General features: G+C 43.9%; 1 protein-coding gene across 4 annotated transcripts in view; it reads left to right on the forward strand.

The window, feature by feature from the left end:
- Positions 1-18,555, forward strand: part of UCK1 (uridine-cytidine kinase 1) — a 114,577-nt gene that overhangs the window by 20,880 nt on the left and 75,142 nt on the right. For all 4 annotated transcript variants that reach the window (XR_011923311.1, XM_072430050.1, XM_072430049.1 and 1 more), the window contains exon 2: positions 16,189-16,348. Coding sequence is in view for 3 of the 4 variants with exons in the window: in XM_072430049.1 (XP_072286150.1) it covers positions 16,189-16,348 (160 nt within the window). In the remaining variant the exon portion in view is untranslated. The remainder of the gene's footprint in view (positions 1-16,188; positions 16,349-18,555) is intronic.

Consider the following 18,555-nt stretch of genomic DNA (forward strand, 5'->3'; position numbering starts at 1 on the left):
TGGCTAATTCAGTGTTTCCTCTTTCCAGCTCCTGCGTTAACCCCCCGTTGTCCAGTCTGTTGGTTCCCAGCCAACTTCCCTGTGCTGTTCCAGTGTTCCTGTCTGTGGATATCCCTGGTTCACCTGTGCCTCCTGTTTCTTCCAGTGTCCCCTATGTTCCCTGTGCCCACAGTGGTCCCCGGGTCTTCTGGGTCCCTGGCATTTGACCCCTGGCGTGTGACCTGACCTCTCTTGCTTGCTGTCTGCCTCGACCCTGGCTTTCCTCGACTATGCTTCTGCTTTACGATTTGGTACCATGTTTTGCCCCCAAGGTGGGCTCAGAAAAGGAGGATAAAGGGGAGGGAGGGAGAAGCCCTAAATATTACTTAAACTAAGAACCTCTAACCTCTTAGTGAGGTTGAGCAGCCTACGTGGGGGTAGTGAGGGCAATTGCTAGTGGAGCCATGGGTACATCCGTGGCCATAGGTAACATGAAAAATACCAGAACTGGTGATATGAACATCATCATGAACATAAACAAGGTCCTACTTTACAAAGGACCAATAACTTGCACAGGAGTGATACATGGCAGCAGGCAAATGTAACCTGGATATAAAGCCAGCAATATCGGAAAGCCTCAGGTCTAAAAAAAAAAAAGATGAATATATAAAACAAACATTATGATGCATCCTGATCTAAATTCAAGGGGGTCCCTTACATATTACAAAAGGATCCCATAATACAGCTATATGAACACCTGGTACAGTAATCATATGACCTTAAACACATCAAGAGTTTCTACATTTAACAGAAAACAAGGCAAGGAATAGGAGATCATGTAAGTAATACCACAGCTAGACTAGCAAAAGCAGCCAAGGAAAACAGGTAACTGTATGCAGTTATCTACAAACTGGAAATTCCCCTTTGTAATTAGGCAGGGTCCTGTGGTGGAAGTAAGGGGACACTCAATTTGTATCTTCTCCATTCTTCACACTTGGAAATTTCCAAAAAATTGCAATTGTGTGATCGGTAGCAATAGGGTAAATGAGCTTGGCTTGGCAGAATCCATGCCATTGGGAGAGGATATCCTGAGACAGCGTCTGAGATTTCCAAGTACTAAGTAGTTGAGGGGACCATCATATGTCAGAGTCACTAGCTGAATAGCCAAAATAAGGGATTCAATCTGCTAGACCAGGGGTCGGCAAACTTTTATGGCCACTAGGCCATTTCAGGGGGCGTTCCCCATTTACTGCAGCAGCGAAAGAATCAACACCGGCCGCAATAAATAGCCACAGCAAGAAGGCCGCACCGCTCTGGCGGCTCCGGTAGTTCCTAACGCCCCCTGGCCCATCCGCCGGCAACGGATGCCAGACGGCATTAGACCAGAAGGCTGTGGGGCTTTAGGCCAGAACGAACTACCGGCTAGGCCGTTTCTGGCCTAAAGGCCGGAGTTTGCCAACCCCTGTGCTAGACAATTTCAAGCTGGGTCGCAGGTGTTGGCAACTTGCAGCAAGCTGATTTACAATTCGTGAAAGTCTGGAGAGGTATGCTGGCAAGAACGTGATGAGGGGGATCGCACCCTGCGTCTGTTGGTACTGGTTGCATTACCTCTGAAAAGTACTCCTGACAGGTCATCCTTAGTCCAACCAGTTGGGAACTAATATTGGTCCCGCATCCAAAAAAGCAAAGAACGCTGGTAATTTAGATGGTGCATGTAGAGCAAAGGTAGAATTATTCAACAAACGCTGCATAGGAAGTGTGCCGTTTGAAAGATCAGGGTAGATCTGGATTCTGGCTCCATCAAAATCAATAGGACCTTTTTGCCATGCTTTACAGAGAATCTGCTCCTTCATGGTAAAATAATGGATCCTACAAAGGACATCACTGGGATACTCATTTAGTGCTCTTCTCCTTGGCCCCATCCTATAAGCTCTATCTAGTTCTAGGCCTCAGGGTTGCCCCACAATCTTAAACTATTACGGCGCCCCCGGTTTTTTTGTTTGTCGACCTGTAGAGATAGTGAAGTAATCATGGACCTTACTTGTATTTGGGAATGCTCCAAGACTGCGATCCTGGAGGAGACTTGGGTGGGGGATATCTACAGTGTGGATTTCTTGGCATCCACATAAATTATGTGCTATTATATCTGTGTCCTTTTAGGCAAATATCTTCCCTTTCTTTACATTCAACTAGTTCTATACAAAGTTTTATATACTTAATCTTCTATGTTAATAGCAAAAATGTGTAATGCTAATATTAACAAGGCTTGCCTAATATCTGAGCCCTACCTAGACAGTTACAAATCCTTAATAAATCCCCCCAATTTTACCCATCCTTATAATCTGTTTTAAACAATGACAGTCTTAAAACTGATAACAAGCTATACTATTCCCTCTTGGAGACTTTTTAGTAAATTTACACATACATACCTACTTCTGCAACATCCCTGATATTAGATTCTGAACTTGCTCTAAGTAAGTGAACGTATCTAATTTTTAGCCATTTTCTGTTAGTATATCTCATTTACATGCCCATATCATAAAATCAATACCTTTACATGAAGTATATCACTCTAAGTACATGTAACTTTACATGCATCATTTAGGGGAGTGGCTCCTTAAATATGTATGGGTGTCAGGATTAGCACCACCCTCTAGACATACATGTATTATTTTGTTAGCTGAACTGAGCTGTAATATGAATGCTTTTTGTCTATTAGGACATTGTAGGCGTATGTATCATAACAATCACCTAACTTCTGGGCTCTGGTCTTTGGGTACTATTGACTGGAACATTTGGTAACCACTGTCCTGCACTTTGTGTTTACCTCCTTTTGTGGGGTTCCATGTTTTCATACAAATATTCCAAACAACTGCACTGAGTACTGAGGTCCAGATGTGCACACTTCCCCTCCATTGTGGGAAGATCACCTGATACCAGTATTTGTATGCATGTAGCTTACTCCATAGGGAGCTATTTGTTCCATCAGTTGTTACTACATGGAATGCAGGAAAAGGATTCGTGTTGGGTTTTAAGAATGCTTTATGGTTTAATAAGAGACTTGTATGCACAATTAAAATGTTACTAAGAAACAAATATGTTGTAATAATTTGTCTTTGGTTAGGTGACATTGTCACTGTGCCTGGCATCTCAAAGAACCAGTTAATGTACAATAATGCACCTCTTACTTTTTTAGTGTATGGTATGTTGTGGTGACATTGCAGTGAATAGCCTAGCAGTGCACCACATGCAGACAATGCATAGATGTCAGTAGAAACTTAATATCATGTATATGTCATATGGGTAACTCTATTAGATCAAAAGGTGACAATGTACAAGAACATCAATGAAGATATCACTGTTTGAATCCCAGGTGCAACAAAAACTCTCATTTGACCCTAAGCATTTTTTAGGTAGAAAAAAATAAAAAATTGGTGCCAGTTATGACTCCAGTTTTCAGCGTGTTCCTGGATTTTCTGTTGTCTTTGGCATGATTTTGGGTTTTTTTCTCCTATTATCTACATGATGCTGTGATCAGGTGATAGGAGACTTTGCTCTGTTGTAAATATTGACCTGTGTTAATATGTCACTACTAAAGCTACGTACACACTTCCAATTATTATCGTTGGAAAACGAACGACGAACGTTCATGCGCGATATATACGAACGATCGTATAGCACCGATCCTGCACATAGAGTTAACGACACGATCGTTCGTAGATATTGTACACACAATAGATACGATCGTTTGAGCGACAGAGGAACTATGTGCATGACAGGAAAGTGAACGGACGTTCGTTCATCACGCATGCTCTGAACATGGACGATCAACGAACGACCGTACACACGAACGATGTTCAACGATCGTCGTCCAATCCGATCCGTCGGTCCGGTCGTTCGTTTCCAGCGACTTTCCTCGTTCATCGGCGTCGTTGGTTACTTTTTTACGAACGATTTTTTGCCCAATCGATTGTTCGTCGTTCGATTGTAACGATAAAAATTGGAAGTGTGTACGCACCTTTAGAGTAGTTTGTGTCAATTGAAGTGTCCAGCTGCTGCTCAGCCCACACATTGTCCTGTGCTCGATGACAACCTGAAATGACTTTTGGCCAAAGGTTTTCAGAAGGAATATTTAACCATGGATTGTCTGCACTCTAATGCTACCCATGCATTCTACTCACACTCCAAATACCTTCAAGGTATAGCAGGAACACAGACTGGTACTATTGGGTGCATTATACTAGAGACATATATGTGACATGCTTTCCCTAACAATCTGTCATTTTACACAGCCACAGACTTGTGAATCACACACCTTTGCTACATTGCCAAGAAAAATTATGATTTTCCGGTACATATTTTATGCCACAACCCAAATTGTGTGATATTGGTGAATAAGTGGTGACTGAATTACAAGGCTGACTGCACAAAATTAAACCAAGTCAAATGCACACACACACACTCAAGAGAACAAACTTGAGTATATACTTAAATATAAACCAAAGTACAAACTTTTACCTGAAAGAAAAATGAAAATATATTGATTCAAGTATAAACCTGGGAGGGAAAATGCAGTTGTCACTGCTAACAGACGTCAGAAGAGGAAAAGAAATAAAATCAAATGGGTTCAGTCTGTTCCTCTTTTCACCCCCCCCCCCCCCCTATATTTTATAGGTTGAATACATTGAGTCACATGCTTTTAAATTATTTTTTGTTCATTATTGCTGGACACCAGTAATGCATTCAAAAGCTGTGTACTGTGTTTTACAAACAGCTTGTCCTTGACCGCGTCTAAACTGTAAATTCAGCAACAGGTGCAGTACCAGGACATACAACTAGGTGTCACTTGAGTATAAACTGGGTTTTTTTTCTAATAGAATTTTCAGTTGTTTCCTATGGGGTCATCTGCAGGCTTTTAACATGTATGCAGGGACAGGTACTGGATAGTCTTTTCCTATTTAAAAAAGATACACCTTTTCTTTACAAATAGTGAATGGGATGATTGTTGCTACTAGAATATTGTTTTGCTGGAAAAAAAGTTGATGTAGGTAAAGAGAAACATACAGGGGTGGGGGATAGGAGTGTTTTATAGGTTTTTTATGTGTTTTATAGTTAATCAGTCCACCTTCTGTGGTTAGTATGTGCATGCAGCAGTGATGTGTCTGTTAGAAAGTTAAGAGCACTCTCGATTTCTGGCATATTGGTGGAAATTTTGTCTATAATTGCAGTGTTTTGATAGCATTAGTAAATGTGCAGATAGAGTTAGGTAAATAAATAAATGAATATTTAGACAGATAACTTTTTAAACTTTTTTTTTAATTTTGGTTCTGTACATTACCACAATTAAAGGAACAACTCAGCTGCAGTTGAACTGCAGAATTTCAGCTTTCATTTAGTTGGTTGAACAAAAATAGTGCATAAAAATGTGAGGAAATAAAGCCTTTTTTAACACAATCACTTCATTTCAGGGGCTCAAAGGTAATTGGACAAATTAAAAAGCTAAAAATAAAATGTTCATTTCTAATACTTGGTTGAAAACCCTTTGCTGGCAATGACAGCCTGTAGTCTTGATCTCATGGACATCACCAGATACTGGGTTTCCTCCTTTTTAATGCTCTGCCAGGCCTTTACTGCAGCTGCTTTCAATTGCTGTTTGTTTGTGGGCCTTCTTCCGAAGTTTGTGGGACTTCTGTCCGAAGTTTAGTTTTCAACAAGTGAAATACATGCTCAATTGGGTTCAGATCAGGTGACTGACTTGGCCATTCAAGAATATTCCACTTCTTTTGTTTAACCCCCCTAGCGTTCTAATTCTGTCAGTTTTTTGATGCAAAAAAATTGATCCTATTTTTTTGCATAGAAATGTTTGTTTATATTGTGGGCCTGTAATTCTATTGTATAATAATTCTATTTATAATCATAAATTATAATATAATAGTTATAAAACAATAATGAAATAATAGACCACATCAATGTAATTTATTAAAAAAAAATATTTTATCTTACAGAAATTTTCCAAACAAGGGTGCAATAATATTGATAAGTAATAATATAAATTAAATGCAGATTTTAGAAAAAAAAAATTTACATTTTTAGTAGACATTCGGGGTGTGGTGGATTTTGAAGCAGGGTGCTGCACAAAGTCCAACATCACAGTCAGGACAGAACCTGGTTTCTTTGCGTTTCTTCCTTCCCCTGTCATCGGTCTTTGAGCAGCAAACCACGCACATCCTTGTAGGTGCCGCCTTTTTCTGGGTTTGTGGGATGTATTCAATGAAGTGACGACCAGTCAGGTGTTCTGGGTTGACAATGGTGGAAGCACGACGTCCAGGTCTATTCATAGCCACTGATGGTGTTTGGTGGTTCTTGTCTATAGATTTGGAAACTTGCAAAATGAAGTCTGAATGATTCACATGACTGTGACAAGGCAGAGACCCCGCATACAGTGCCCTCCCCCCCCCTAACAAAAACTCCTCAAATGACAACCCCACTCGAATGATGGTTAAATGGCTAAAAGGCGTTTATTACCAAATTTCTCAAAACAATTTAAGATAGATAAACTTTTACCATAAATAACCAAACAAATAAATATCCATAAATAACCAAATAGCAAATAATTAACATAAATAAGTCACATAACAATACAACTACATAAATAACACATTTTCTTATAACCTTGACTCAATGAACCTATTCTCCTGCTTACTTGTCCTCGAATGCCCCCTCTACTATACCCTAAACTTTTTGGGGTCTGCACAGCTGTGATATGTATGCTCCCAGCTGCACCACAAGCTCATGAACTATATCAGCAGCACTCGCAGCCCATTTTACCCAAGACCCATCAACTACCAATAACCAAATTCCAGAAAGACCCATACCGAAGATGAGCCTCTCACCCCCACTGAAATAGACCAGACAACCACCTTCCTTTGAGGACCTCACCGCAGCCACAAAGCTCAACCTAACCAAATCCCCACCATCACCCAAATACTAGGGAGGGTGGGCGGGACACTTTTTCCACTCTCCCCATCCTGCCGTAGAATGATCCTCCCCTTCCGTTTCCCCCCCACTTTTCACTCCTCTTCCCCCTCCCTCAACTACGTCACCCCTCCCCCACCATGCAAATTATTTAACCCTAGCACTGCCTGTTCCCTACCCCTTCCCAGTCATGGAGGCCTTCCACTATCCTTTCACTACGCTCCCCGCTCTAGGCCTCTCTTGACTGTGACAAGGCAGAGATCCCGCATACAGTGCTCTCCCCCCCATTAACAAAAACCCCTCAAATGACAACCCCACTCGAATGATGGTTAAATGGCCGAAAGGCCTTTTATTACCAATTTCTTCAAAACCGTTAAAATTAGATAAACTTTTACCATAAATAACCAAACAAAAAAAACCCCATAAATAACAAAATAGCAAATTAACTTAAATAACAAGTCACATAACAATACAAATACATAAATAACACATTTTCTTATAACCTTGACTCAATGAACCCACTTTCCTGGTTACTGGTCCTCGAATGCCCCCTCTACTATACCCCAAACTTATTTGGGTCTGCACCTCTTACCCCCACTGAAATAGACCAGACAACCACCTTCCTTCGAGGACCCCACCGCCATGGTGCCACAAGAGCAACCCCTTGCCCTTGTGCACCCGGCCAAACCCGGACCGCCCTCTGAATCCCGTCTTGCAGTCCCAAACACCATAAATCCATTCCAACTGCTGACAAGTGAACCCCATCCTTCTCCAGGTATAAACCACGATCCACCTCCAGCTCCCTGTGACGCACTACCACCCCCCCATTATGGGCAACAAAACCCCCCACCATCTTATTCAACTTGACCCTAGCCTTGTTCAAACCAGACACTGACCTTGCCCCACGCCACTGTGTCCTGGCCACCACATGCGACCGGACCACCACCACCCCCGGCAACATTGTACACAGTCTCATGATATCCCAATTTATATCCCTTGCCAATTCCCTCCCTGGTCTCTTCCCCAGATCGTTTCCCCCAGCATGCAACACTACATCATTAGGACGCCTATCCCACTGTACGTATTGCTGTATCTCAGGCAGCACCCTGCTCCATAGCATGCCGTGCACCCCGATTCACCGAATCACAGCGCCTAAATGAGGGATTCCCAATTGCCGCCCATCAGGCCATAATGCAGCTCTCTTGGCCCCTCAGCACACATAACAATGCCCCATGATCCAGACAAGGCACTGAGCACCACCTAAAATAAATAGCAAACTTACATATTGCCAACAAGCTCCACCAAGCACTACTTCCTAGACCAATGTGGCCTCACATACAAACGGAACCTGTGAGATTCCCAACGCTTCTGAACCGCCTGACTAACCAACTCCCCGATCCTAAATGCTCCAAAGAACGCTATTACAAAAGCCACCCTAAACAGGGCCACCTCATACCTTGACCTACAAATCCCACTCAAACTCCCGACCACCGCCACCAACAAAGGAAACGACCCGAGCCTATGCCCATCCACCACCCGCTTCCCCCTTCTAAAACCTTTTACTGCCTGTCGAACTAAAAATTCCTTGCTCAAATCCCTGATCCCCAACAGTTTAAATAAAAAGGCCAAACCCGCTACCAAAACCTCTTTTTCAAAATCTCTACACAAAAAGTAAATCAATATCCCTAACATATCATCCTCTGTCCTAGCCCCCCACAATCCTTACAAAAACGCCACCACTCCCCCCAGACCACTGAATAGGCCTGCCACGTCGCCTGTCTCACAGAACCCTGAATCATACCCGCTATTACTCCAGTGGAATCCTCCAAAGATCCTGCGGGCATGGTACACCTAGACTCCCTGCCTCTGGAACCAGCTGCTGAAACCGATCCCACTGCAACCGAGACAAAGAATCGGCAATGGTGTTAACAGATCTAGAAATATAAACCGCACACACAGCAATATTCAGACGCAAACAACAAAAAACCAGCTGTCTTAACAAACGAATCACTGGCGGCAATGAAGCAGAGTAAGTGTTCACCGCCTGCACTACCCCCAAATTATCACAGCAAAAGCGGATCCTTTTATTTGCCAGATCCTTACCCCACAGTTCCAGGAGCCATCACAATGGGAAACAATTAAAATGCCCCAGACGACTCACTCCTGCGGTAGCTGCCGTCAACCTCTGCGCAAAATTACACCCCATCGGCATAATCCGGCAAGCAAAATATGACTTATCTAAGAGTGACTGCAGTTCCCTCAATATGAGCTTCCTGCGGTCACCAGCACTGCTCACCTCCTTCCGCAGAGCCTCCAGTTTATCAGCAGGCAAACGGCACTCCATGGCCATGGCATCAATTGTGATGTCCAAAAGGACCAACTCCGTCGTCGGACCCTCAGATTTGTCTTTTGCTAACGGGACCTTGAACTTGTCAGTCAAAAACTCGAACGTCACCACCAACACTCTACATCCCGCCAGGACAAGGAGCACCCCATGGGCAGGCAGCGGTCTACATAAAAGGCTCCTTCCCAAGCACAAACTAAAAATTTTTGGGTATCCGGATGAAGCGGCAATAAACGGAAGGCCGCCTCTGTCTGCTTTCGCCAAAAGGGCACCCCTCCCAAACCTCCTCACTCATTTGAGCGTACTATCAAATGAGGTAAAGAGACCGAACAAAGTTGAAGGTCAATGGCTTCGTTCACCGAAGCCCCCGCCGGAAAAGACATATGGTGAATAAGCCAAAACTTATTCGGCTCCTTCTTGGGCAACACCCCTAATGGTGAGACCACCAAACCGTCCACTGGCTGACCAACAAACGGGCCCCCCCATACGAAGCCCCACCTCCTTACTCAACTTCTCCCTCACCACCCCTGGGTGTAACCTAGCCGATTTCAAAATCCTTGCCAATGGCGGTGGCTCCCGCAGGGAACGGCCGCATGGGGCCTACCTTCACTGGCGCCCTCCCTTTTTCCAGCGACATCTGGACCTTTTCCCCGGCCGAATCTGAAGCAGCGGGCCGCTCCATGCATCCCTCTACATTTTGCACATTCATGTTTAAACTGATACTGCCAAACTTGCAGCCCCCCTCGTTAAAGGCCCAACACACCCCCTTCTTCCAGAAGACCGAGGGCCCAAAGGGTGACCGGACCACCGCCCCCCCCCCCCCAAAAAAAAAGGGCTGCGCGCCTCTAATCCTAACCGGGGTCATCAGTTTCATCCAAAGCCCAATGTCTTTATGATCCCAACAGAAGAAGGACGAAAGGCCTTGCGCTGGCCAAACTGCTCATCATATCTGAGCCAAGCCACCCCCCCCCATACACTCTCTCCCCACTTGCATCCAATAACACTCCCCACTTGCATCCAATAACAGAACAGGGCAGAACACTGCCCTGGATCCTTTTCTCCCAGTACACTGGCAAATATCGCGCACGCCTGCAACCAGTTTGCAAACGTGCGTGGTATAAACCTGTGTCGCCGTGACTCCTCCTCTTTTTTTCCATCGCCAAGCGACCTGTCCAAGTTAAACTTCTCCAACCGCAGCAAGGTAAAAATGTCCACAAACTCACCTTTCCTTTTTTGATCCCTCGTCTCCTGCCGCAAGTGTGCCCCCAACAGCCCTTCAAAGCACACATAAACCTCTCCTTTTGCCACATCACTCAGACTATGAGGTACCAAGCCAGAGGGGCCCGACCCCTCTGCTGTGCCTCCCCCATCGCCCCTGACTCTGGGCACTGCTGCTCTCCTACTCCCACTGTTACCCCCCCCTCCCACCTCACCTCTATTCGCCCCCCTACCTCAGCTCCAATTAAGAGGGGCTCCCACCCCCCCTGCCGCCCTGCCACACCCCTAGAAACACCCGCCCCTGTCTTTGCGACCACGTCTCCTGTCCCACCTTCTTTTGGCCCCTGGTGGCCATCTTGGATACTGTAAAATCTGCCTTCCTTCAGACATGTTCCACAGCAGCTGCCACACGCCCCAGAGAGCCCCACAGTGTGACTAGAGCCCCGCGGCTCCACTGATCTCCTGCTGCCCTGCGGTAAGCCCCGCTTACCCCTGCAGGCGTGCTCCCCCTCCTCGTGCCTGTGCATGTCCGATGCCTCTCTCCTGTGCCCTGAAGGCACAGAGACCACAGACCTCACTGGGTGAGAAGGGGCAGGCCGCTGTTCTTGCCCCCCCCTCCCCCACCCTAGGGCTCCACCGTGGAGCAGGATTCCTCCCAGCTGTCTCAACTCCGGCAGCAGCACACTGCTGAGCTGGAGACACTGGAGGGTCCCTACAGGGGCCCCTCAACGTTGGGAGCCAGAGTAACCCCCTGCAGAGCAGAATTTACCTGCTCCTGCAGCCATCTAGGCCCACGATCTGATGCTGCAGCCCACAGCTGCGCCCGTAGAGCATCTATGTCTGCCACGTGCTCCCACTTCTCTCAGGTTGTGCAAAACTTTCTCCACACTACCCGTCCTGCCGTAGAATGATCCTCCCCTTCCGTTTCCCCCCACTTTTCACTCCTCTTCCCCCTCCCCCAACTACGTCACCCCCCTCACCACGCTGCAAATATGTTAACTCTAGCACTGCCTGCTCCCCACCCCTTCCCAGTCATGGAGGCCTTCCACTATCCTTTCACTACGTTCCCCGCTCCAGGCCTCTCTGGCCCCTGACTATTTTTTTTTTGTACAGAATGTAGGCATTCCATAGGCACTGCTCAACTAGATGCCTGAAAATTGTTTTGTAGTACTTTCTTTGCTGTTTCCTCATCGCTGGGTAGAATGTCATGGCTTGGTCGTCTCTGTCGACACCTCCCATGGTGTTGTTGTAGTCAGGTGTAGTCAATAGTGGAGACATCATGGACAGTACTCATCAGGCACACATCTTTCTTGTCACGCCATCTCAGGGCCATTTCTCCTTCTCAAATTTCTCCTGTCTTCAGCTTCCCTTTTGCAAGCAGTGATGGCAGGTTGCGCCAGTTAGACCTAACGGTTCCATTGGCATCTGTTCTGTGTTGCAGAAGAAACTCCTAAAGCTCAGGAGATGTTGTAGAAATTGGCAGTTGTGACACAATAGCCCTGATCTAGCAATGGCTCAATGAGGGATAGCACTGAAGATGTTGCCAATCCATAATGGCTATAATCCGGGCTTGAACTTGTCCCTTTTCCAGTGTACAGTACTGTATTCCAAATGTAGCCAGATGAGGATTCGCACAGCATATAGGTTTTCACGCCAAATTGTGTCCTCCTTGACGCAATGTACTGCACCCAGCTGGGCCTCCTCTTGTAAACCATTGGACTTTCGTCAATGCTGACATCTCTTTCTGGCACATAGGTTTGCTGGAAATTTTGTAGAATCATCTGAGACACTTCCTAAATTTTCTTGAGTTTTGGTGCAGGATGGGTAGTCTCATCAAATTCTTTATTGTTTGCGAAGTGCAGGTACTTCATTATGAGGGAAAAGCTGTATTCTGGCATGACTGTGCCAAAGAATGGAGTGGCAATCATTTTATTCTTGGACCAGTACCACTTCTGCATGGGTTTGCCCACAACTCCCTGCAGGATCACCAAGCTCAAGAATAGCCAAATGTCATCCTTGGTCACAGGTTCCCACTTTCTGCTTCTTGCAAACCTCAGGTGTGGAGCACCTTGTTGTTGTCCTGCGTACCTGTAAAAACAAAATAAAAAAGGTATTTTAGGATATGATCTTTTATAGTGGGAAGGTTGCAAGTAAAATGTTAGCAAACACAGAGCAGCATATATGTTTGCCATGAAAAAAAAACAAAATTGGCAAAAAATTTAAAAAAGTTAGCAAACACAGAGCAGCATACATATTTGAATAAAAAAAAAAAAAAAAAAAAAAAATTTCAAAAAGTTAGCACAAAGCAGCTCACATGTTGGCATAATTTAAAAAAAAAAAAAAATGGCAAACACAAATCAGCATACATGTTTGCGTAAAAAAAATTAGCAAAACATTTCAAAAATTTCAAAAAGTTAGCAAACACAGAGCAGCACACATGTTGGCATAGAAAAAAATCTCAAAAGTTAGCAAACACAGAGCAGCACACGTTTGCATAAAAAAAATTGATCAAAAAATTTTAAAAAGTTAGCAAACACAAAAGCGGCTTACCTGTTTGTCTCTGCAACAATTTTTTCGATAACTTCATTGGTCAAAAACAACGTCAGGTATGCCAGGGGGTTGTCCCATTCAGCCTCAATTTTCATCCCAGGTGTGCCAGTAAATGGAAAACTTGGCGGTGCTGCCTGGTCCACATCAAGGTCAATAGGACACCATGTGCACACAGCACTGACCTAATGTTCAGAATTGCTCAGTTCACTTTCGCTGTCTGATGACAAATTTTCTGGTGAATCACTATCGCTCGATTCCACAAGGGACTCCAAATCGCTATCGCTGCTTTCAAATTCCTCCAAAACAGCGCTTGTGCCGACGAGATGCCTTTTGGTTTCTATGTGGTCTCCAGCAATCAGTCAGGAACAATCAAGGTTAAAATGAAAAGAAACATTCACCTATATACATTTCTTTATCTTAAACAGGCCACATCCCTAACATTCATAGGAAAAGATATGCAATGAAAGACATTATTTTAAGTGGGACTTTTAAAGCCAGTACCATCAATATACTACAAAAATAACAACATTTTCTTAATAATAAACATTAAAAACAAACATCATTTCAAATACATAAAACACAATAAAATTGTGGGTGTATAAAATGACCTCTCCTTAAAGAATACCCCCAAAGGATTTAAATTCTGAATTACTTCTCGACGCGTTTCAGCCTGACCCACTTGCAAGGGAAAAGCCGATGGAATTAGGAACATGGTTGTGCTGTTGGGCTGTATTTTCGTATATCTGTTTGAGGACTGAAGGACATGAAACTGAGGATCACTGTGAGTTATATTGAAAATTGAAAGAGATTATTCACTAATTAGCTAAACAGGATTTGAATATACCATTTCCGCCATAACCACCTCCTTCCTTGCAACAATTTTAACCACCTGAGCGTTACACTGATGTCTAGATTTCTGTACCAAAAGCGTCACAGGTTTTTATGAATTGTTTTTTAAATTGTAGACCTGTAACTTACAGAAATATGTCTGGAATACGGACCCGACGCTGGATGAGCACAGGTAAGTGGGATTTAAAGGTAAGTCGAAAAAATACGGGCTTATCCCAAATAGCATTTTTTTTAAGACGAAAAATTACGGGGTTAGCGGTTAGGGGGTTAAATAGGAGGGCTGCTGGAATAACAAACATCAGACTTCTCCTCTCCTTCCTCCTGAAGAAGCAGATTTTTTTCCGCAAAACGAGTGGAGAAGTAATTCAGAATTTAAACCCTTTGGGGATATTCTGTAAGGAGAAGTCATTATATACACCCACGCTTTTATTGTGTTTTATGTATTTGAAATGATGTTTGTTTTTAATGTTTATTAATAATAAAATTTTATTTTTGTAATATATTGATAGTACTGGCTTTAAAAGTCCCGCTTAAAATTTATGTGTTTTATCGCATATCTTTTCCTACAATCAAGGTCAAAGACAATGTGATCAAATATTACATTCAGGAGGTGATTTATAGGCCATCAAAAGGTCAGGGCTAATAGTGGGCAAAAGGTAAATCAGGGCACTGGGCAATGATGCTTGGTGCACTAAAATGTATTTTTACTTTTATTTTGTGTTTTGTTTACATGGTAACCTGCTTTTAAATTTTTTCCGCCCCCAGAATCTATCATTCCACCGCATCACTTGGAAGATGTCACAGATCTTGCTGGGTGATGCGGTGGGGATGTCCCCGCCCTGCTCACTCCACTGAATCCACCAACAAAGCTGCTCTCATCACCCGGAGGCTGCAAGCGTCACATTCTCCCGGTGATGTGAGCAGCTATAGTAAATTCTGGGGGTGATGCCAGCGGGAAATCGCCGCTGGCATCACCACTGGAATTTACTATTGGTGATCACATCCGCAGTTAGGTGTGATGCACCATGCAGAAATCCTGCATGGTGCATTGCATCTAACTGCGGATGCGAGCAGCGGCATAGCCAGGACCCGGGTGGCATTTAAAAGTGGATTACTCGGTAATCTGCTTTTAAATTTCCCGCCTGGCCACGGCCCCCGGTAGTGTCCCAGTGCCACTGGCAGCCATGCACGCCCAAGCCATCACACTGCCTCTGCCATGTTTTCTGGTAAAGGTTGATCTTGGTTTCATCTGTCCAAAAAATGTTTTTCCAGAACTGTGCTGGCTTTTTTAGATGCTTTTGAGTCCAATCTAGCCTTTCTTTTCTTGAGGCTTATGAGTGGCCTTCACCTTGCAGTGCCCCCTCTGTATTTACTTTCATGCAGTCTTCTCTTTATGGTAGACATGGATATCGATACGCCTACTTCCTGGAGAGGTGTTGTTCACTTGGTTGGCTGTTGTGAAGGGGTTTCTCCTCACCATGGAAATGATTCTGCAATTATCCACTACTGTTGTCTTCTGTGGACGTCCAGGTCTTTTGACGTTGCTGACTTCACCAGTGCTTTGTTTCTTTGTCATGATGATGATGATGTACCAAACTGTAGATTTTGCCACTCCTAATATTGTAGCAGTTTCTCGGATGGGTTTTTTCTGTTTTTGCAGCGTAAGGATGGCTTGTTTCACCTGCATGGAGAGCTCCTTTGACCACATGTTGTCTTCCACATACACCCCTCCCCCTCAAATCAACCCCTAGCCTTTTGTTTGCTTAATTGATAATGAAGTAACTAAGGAATTGCCTAACTAGCCCATGAAATAGCCTTTGAGTCAATTGCCCAAATACTTTTGAGCCCCTGAAATGAAGTGATTGTGTAAAAAAAGACTTGAGTTCCTCACATTTTTATGCAATCTTTTTGTTCAACCCACTGAATTAAAGCTATGTATGCAGTTCAACTAAGTCACCTGAGTTGTTTCATTTAAAATTAATTGTGTTAATGTACAGAACCAAAATTAGAAAAAAGTTGTCTGTCAAAATATTTATGGACCTAACTATTTCAGGGATGTGCTGTTTATTATGCATAAAAACATACAACGTACTTTAGGAAATGAGATGTATTAGTCATTCCACTTCTTGTAATAAAGGCTTTATGTGCAGGACACACTCCTTATGTATGAATGTAGTTTTGGAATTTTGATACTTGTTTTGAACCAAAACATTAAAAGACATTTCTGTATTGATCCCGAGAACTGTGTATTAATGACTATCCAACTCTTCCAGTCAACAGTATGTGAAAAGATCATGGAGCTCCTGGGCCAGAATGAGGTGGACCAAAAACAGAGGAAAGTGGTCATTTTAAGCCAGGACAGGTTCTACAAGGTACTGACCTCCGAACAGAAAGCCCGGGTCCTCAAGGGCCAATACAACTTTGATCACCCTGGTGAGTGGAGTCACTATAACTGTTTTAAAACAACATTGCAGTTTGGGAAACAAACTGGTGGCTGATTATGTTTATATTGTAAAAATCCAACATTAATCTGGAAAAAACTCTTCTATGTGTCCAAATGAAGAAAAGTATGTATGTATGTAAGTATGTAAAAGCTTGTAAAAGCTTTTAAAGCATTGCCTATGGCAGTGTTTTTCAACTTTTTTGAGCCACAGCACATTTTTTTACATTGAAAAAATCCTGCGGCACACCACAAATCAAAAATGTTACAAAATGACTTACCTACTGCCACCCACTGACATGGAAGAGTATTACATTACTCTGCCAGTCACTACAGCACAGACACTCGACAATGGTAATTGGATAATTTCCCACGGTACACCTAAAGATCCCTCATGGCACACTAGTGTGCTGCGGCACAGTGGTTGAAAATCACTGGCCTATGGAATGTTTTGTGTACTGTCATTTTTTTAGTTTTTTTAATTTAAAATTTAAAAATGACATGCACTGTGTTTGTAAGCACTGAAATTACATTGAATGTGTTTTTCATTAAAAATAGATTTGATAAAAAGTAGAGTAAATATTGTCACACACGGAGAGACAGGACCACTAGGGGCCGCTATGGCTTGCACAGAGGTGGTGTGAGCCCTGGGAAGGGCCAAGGCGCAGAATCTAAGCAGTAACCAGGTCTTCTCTGCCTCTGATGGTGAGGATGTTGCGGCGCTGGTTACTGCCAGGTTGCGGTCCTTGGGCACATCAAGGTGGGAAAAACACAGTACAAAATCACAAAGCAGAAGGATAGTCGAGGAAGGCCGGGGTCGAGGCAGGCAGTAAGCAGAAGGGCACAGGGAACACAGGAGACACTGGAAGCAACAGGAGGCACAGCTGAATCAGATATCCGCAGACATACAGGAACACTGGAACAGCACAGGAAAGTTGGCTGGGAACCAACATAATGGACGAGGGGTTAACGCAGGACCTGGGCAGAGGAAACACTGAATTAGGCACCAGGTGTACAGGAACTAGTTCAAAAGAACTAGGAGCTCGGCACCATAGTTCTCCACATCCCGTTTTTGGGGGGTGGGCCACCCACCTGCTGTGATTATTCCACCCAGCACATTTTTAGCAGCTCTGAATGGACACCGGAGAGGCTGCTCTGCTCGCTCCGTTCTCCGCTAATAAGAGCTGATAGCTGATTAGAGCCGGGCGGAGTGAGGAGAGCACAGCACAGCTATGAGGAGATTGGGACACAGGCTGTCCCTACCCCTCTCATAGTTGTGCCGAGTGCTTTGAAAAGAAAAAAAACCCCACATCCTGCAATCAATGTCTCCGCCCATAGGGCATGTGTAATGACATCATCAGAGCAGTGTGTGTAAATACAGCATGTCACATTCCTCAGCCTTACAGCTATCTGTGTATAAACCTTCATATCCCCTAAACTGTATGTCATAATGACTTTAATAGCTTTAATTATTTAATTTTCAGGGTGCACAGGGAACACTTATAGCTAGCACTATTCATAATTTCAGCACCCCAGCTTTTACAAATTTCATGATATGGGGATCAGAATTGTAAAATCTTGTGAAAATACAACTTTGGGGTTGCAGTATAAAAAGCAAGTGCACCTTAGAGTCCTAAATCAGAAATGGTAATTGGGGACCCCCGGGGCCACTAACATAGTGCTTCTCTTCTTTGGACCCCAATTTCCCTAGATAGGTGGGGTGTACAAAGCCAAAAATGTAGGTGTAACACTACTACCACTACTAACACTGAAACCCCAATTTCTCTGGAATGGGGAGCTGTAGGAAACTGAAAATGTGTGGGGAACATCTGTGGATAACACCCCCTAAAGTTTTATCACAATGGCATCATTAACACATAAAAAACTCTGCCCATCAAAATAAATTGGGGATTAGTTACTGGTGGGGTACAGTCATGTGTAACAGGGCAGCCTGTTTTGATGGGCAGAGCTTATGTAATGATGCCATGGTGATGAAAGTTTGGGGGGTGTTAGCCACAAGTGTCCCCCACTTGCACCTATAATTCTGTTTACCTGCACCTCCCTGTTCTAGAGAAATTGGGGTTCAAGGTAGGGAAGCAGACAGTTTGATAGGCAGAGGTTTTTATGTTCTAATGATGCCATGCTAATGAAATTTTAGGGGTTTATACATCTTTCCCCCACATTTTCAGTTTCCTGCACC

Source organism: Pyxicephalus adspersus, chromosome Z, assembly GCF_032062135.1.
Source record: "Pyxicephalus adspersus chromosome Z, UCB_Pads_2.0, whole genome shotgun sequence".
Taxonomy (NCBI): domain Eukaryota; kingdom Metazoa; phylum Chordata; class Amphibia; order Anura; family Pyxicephalidae; genus Pyxicephalus; species Pyxicephalus adspersus.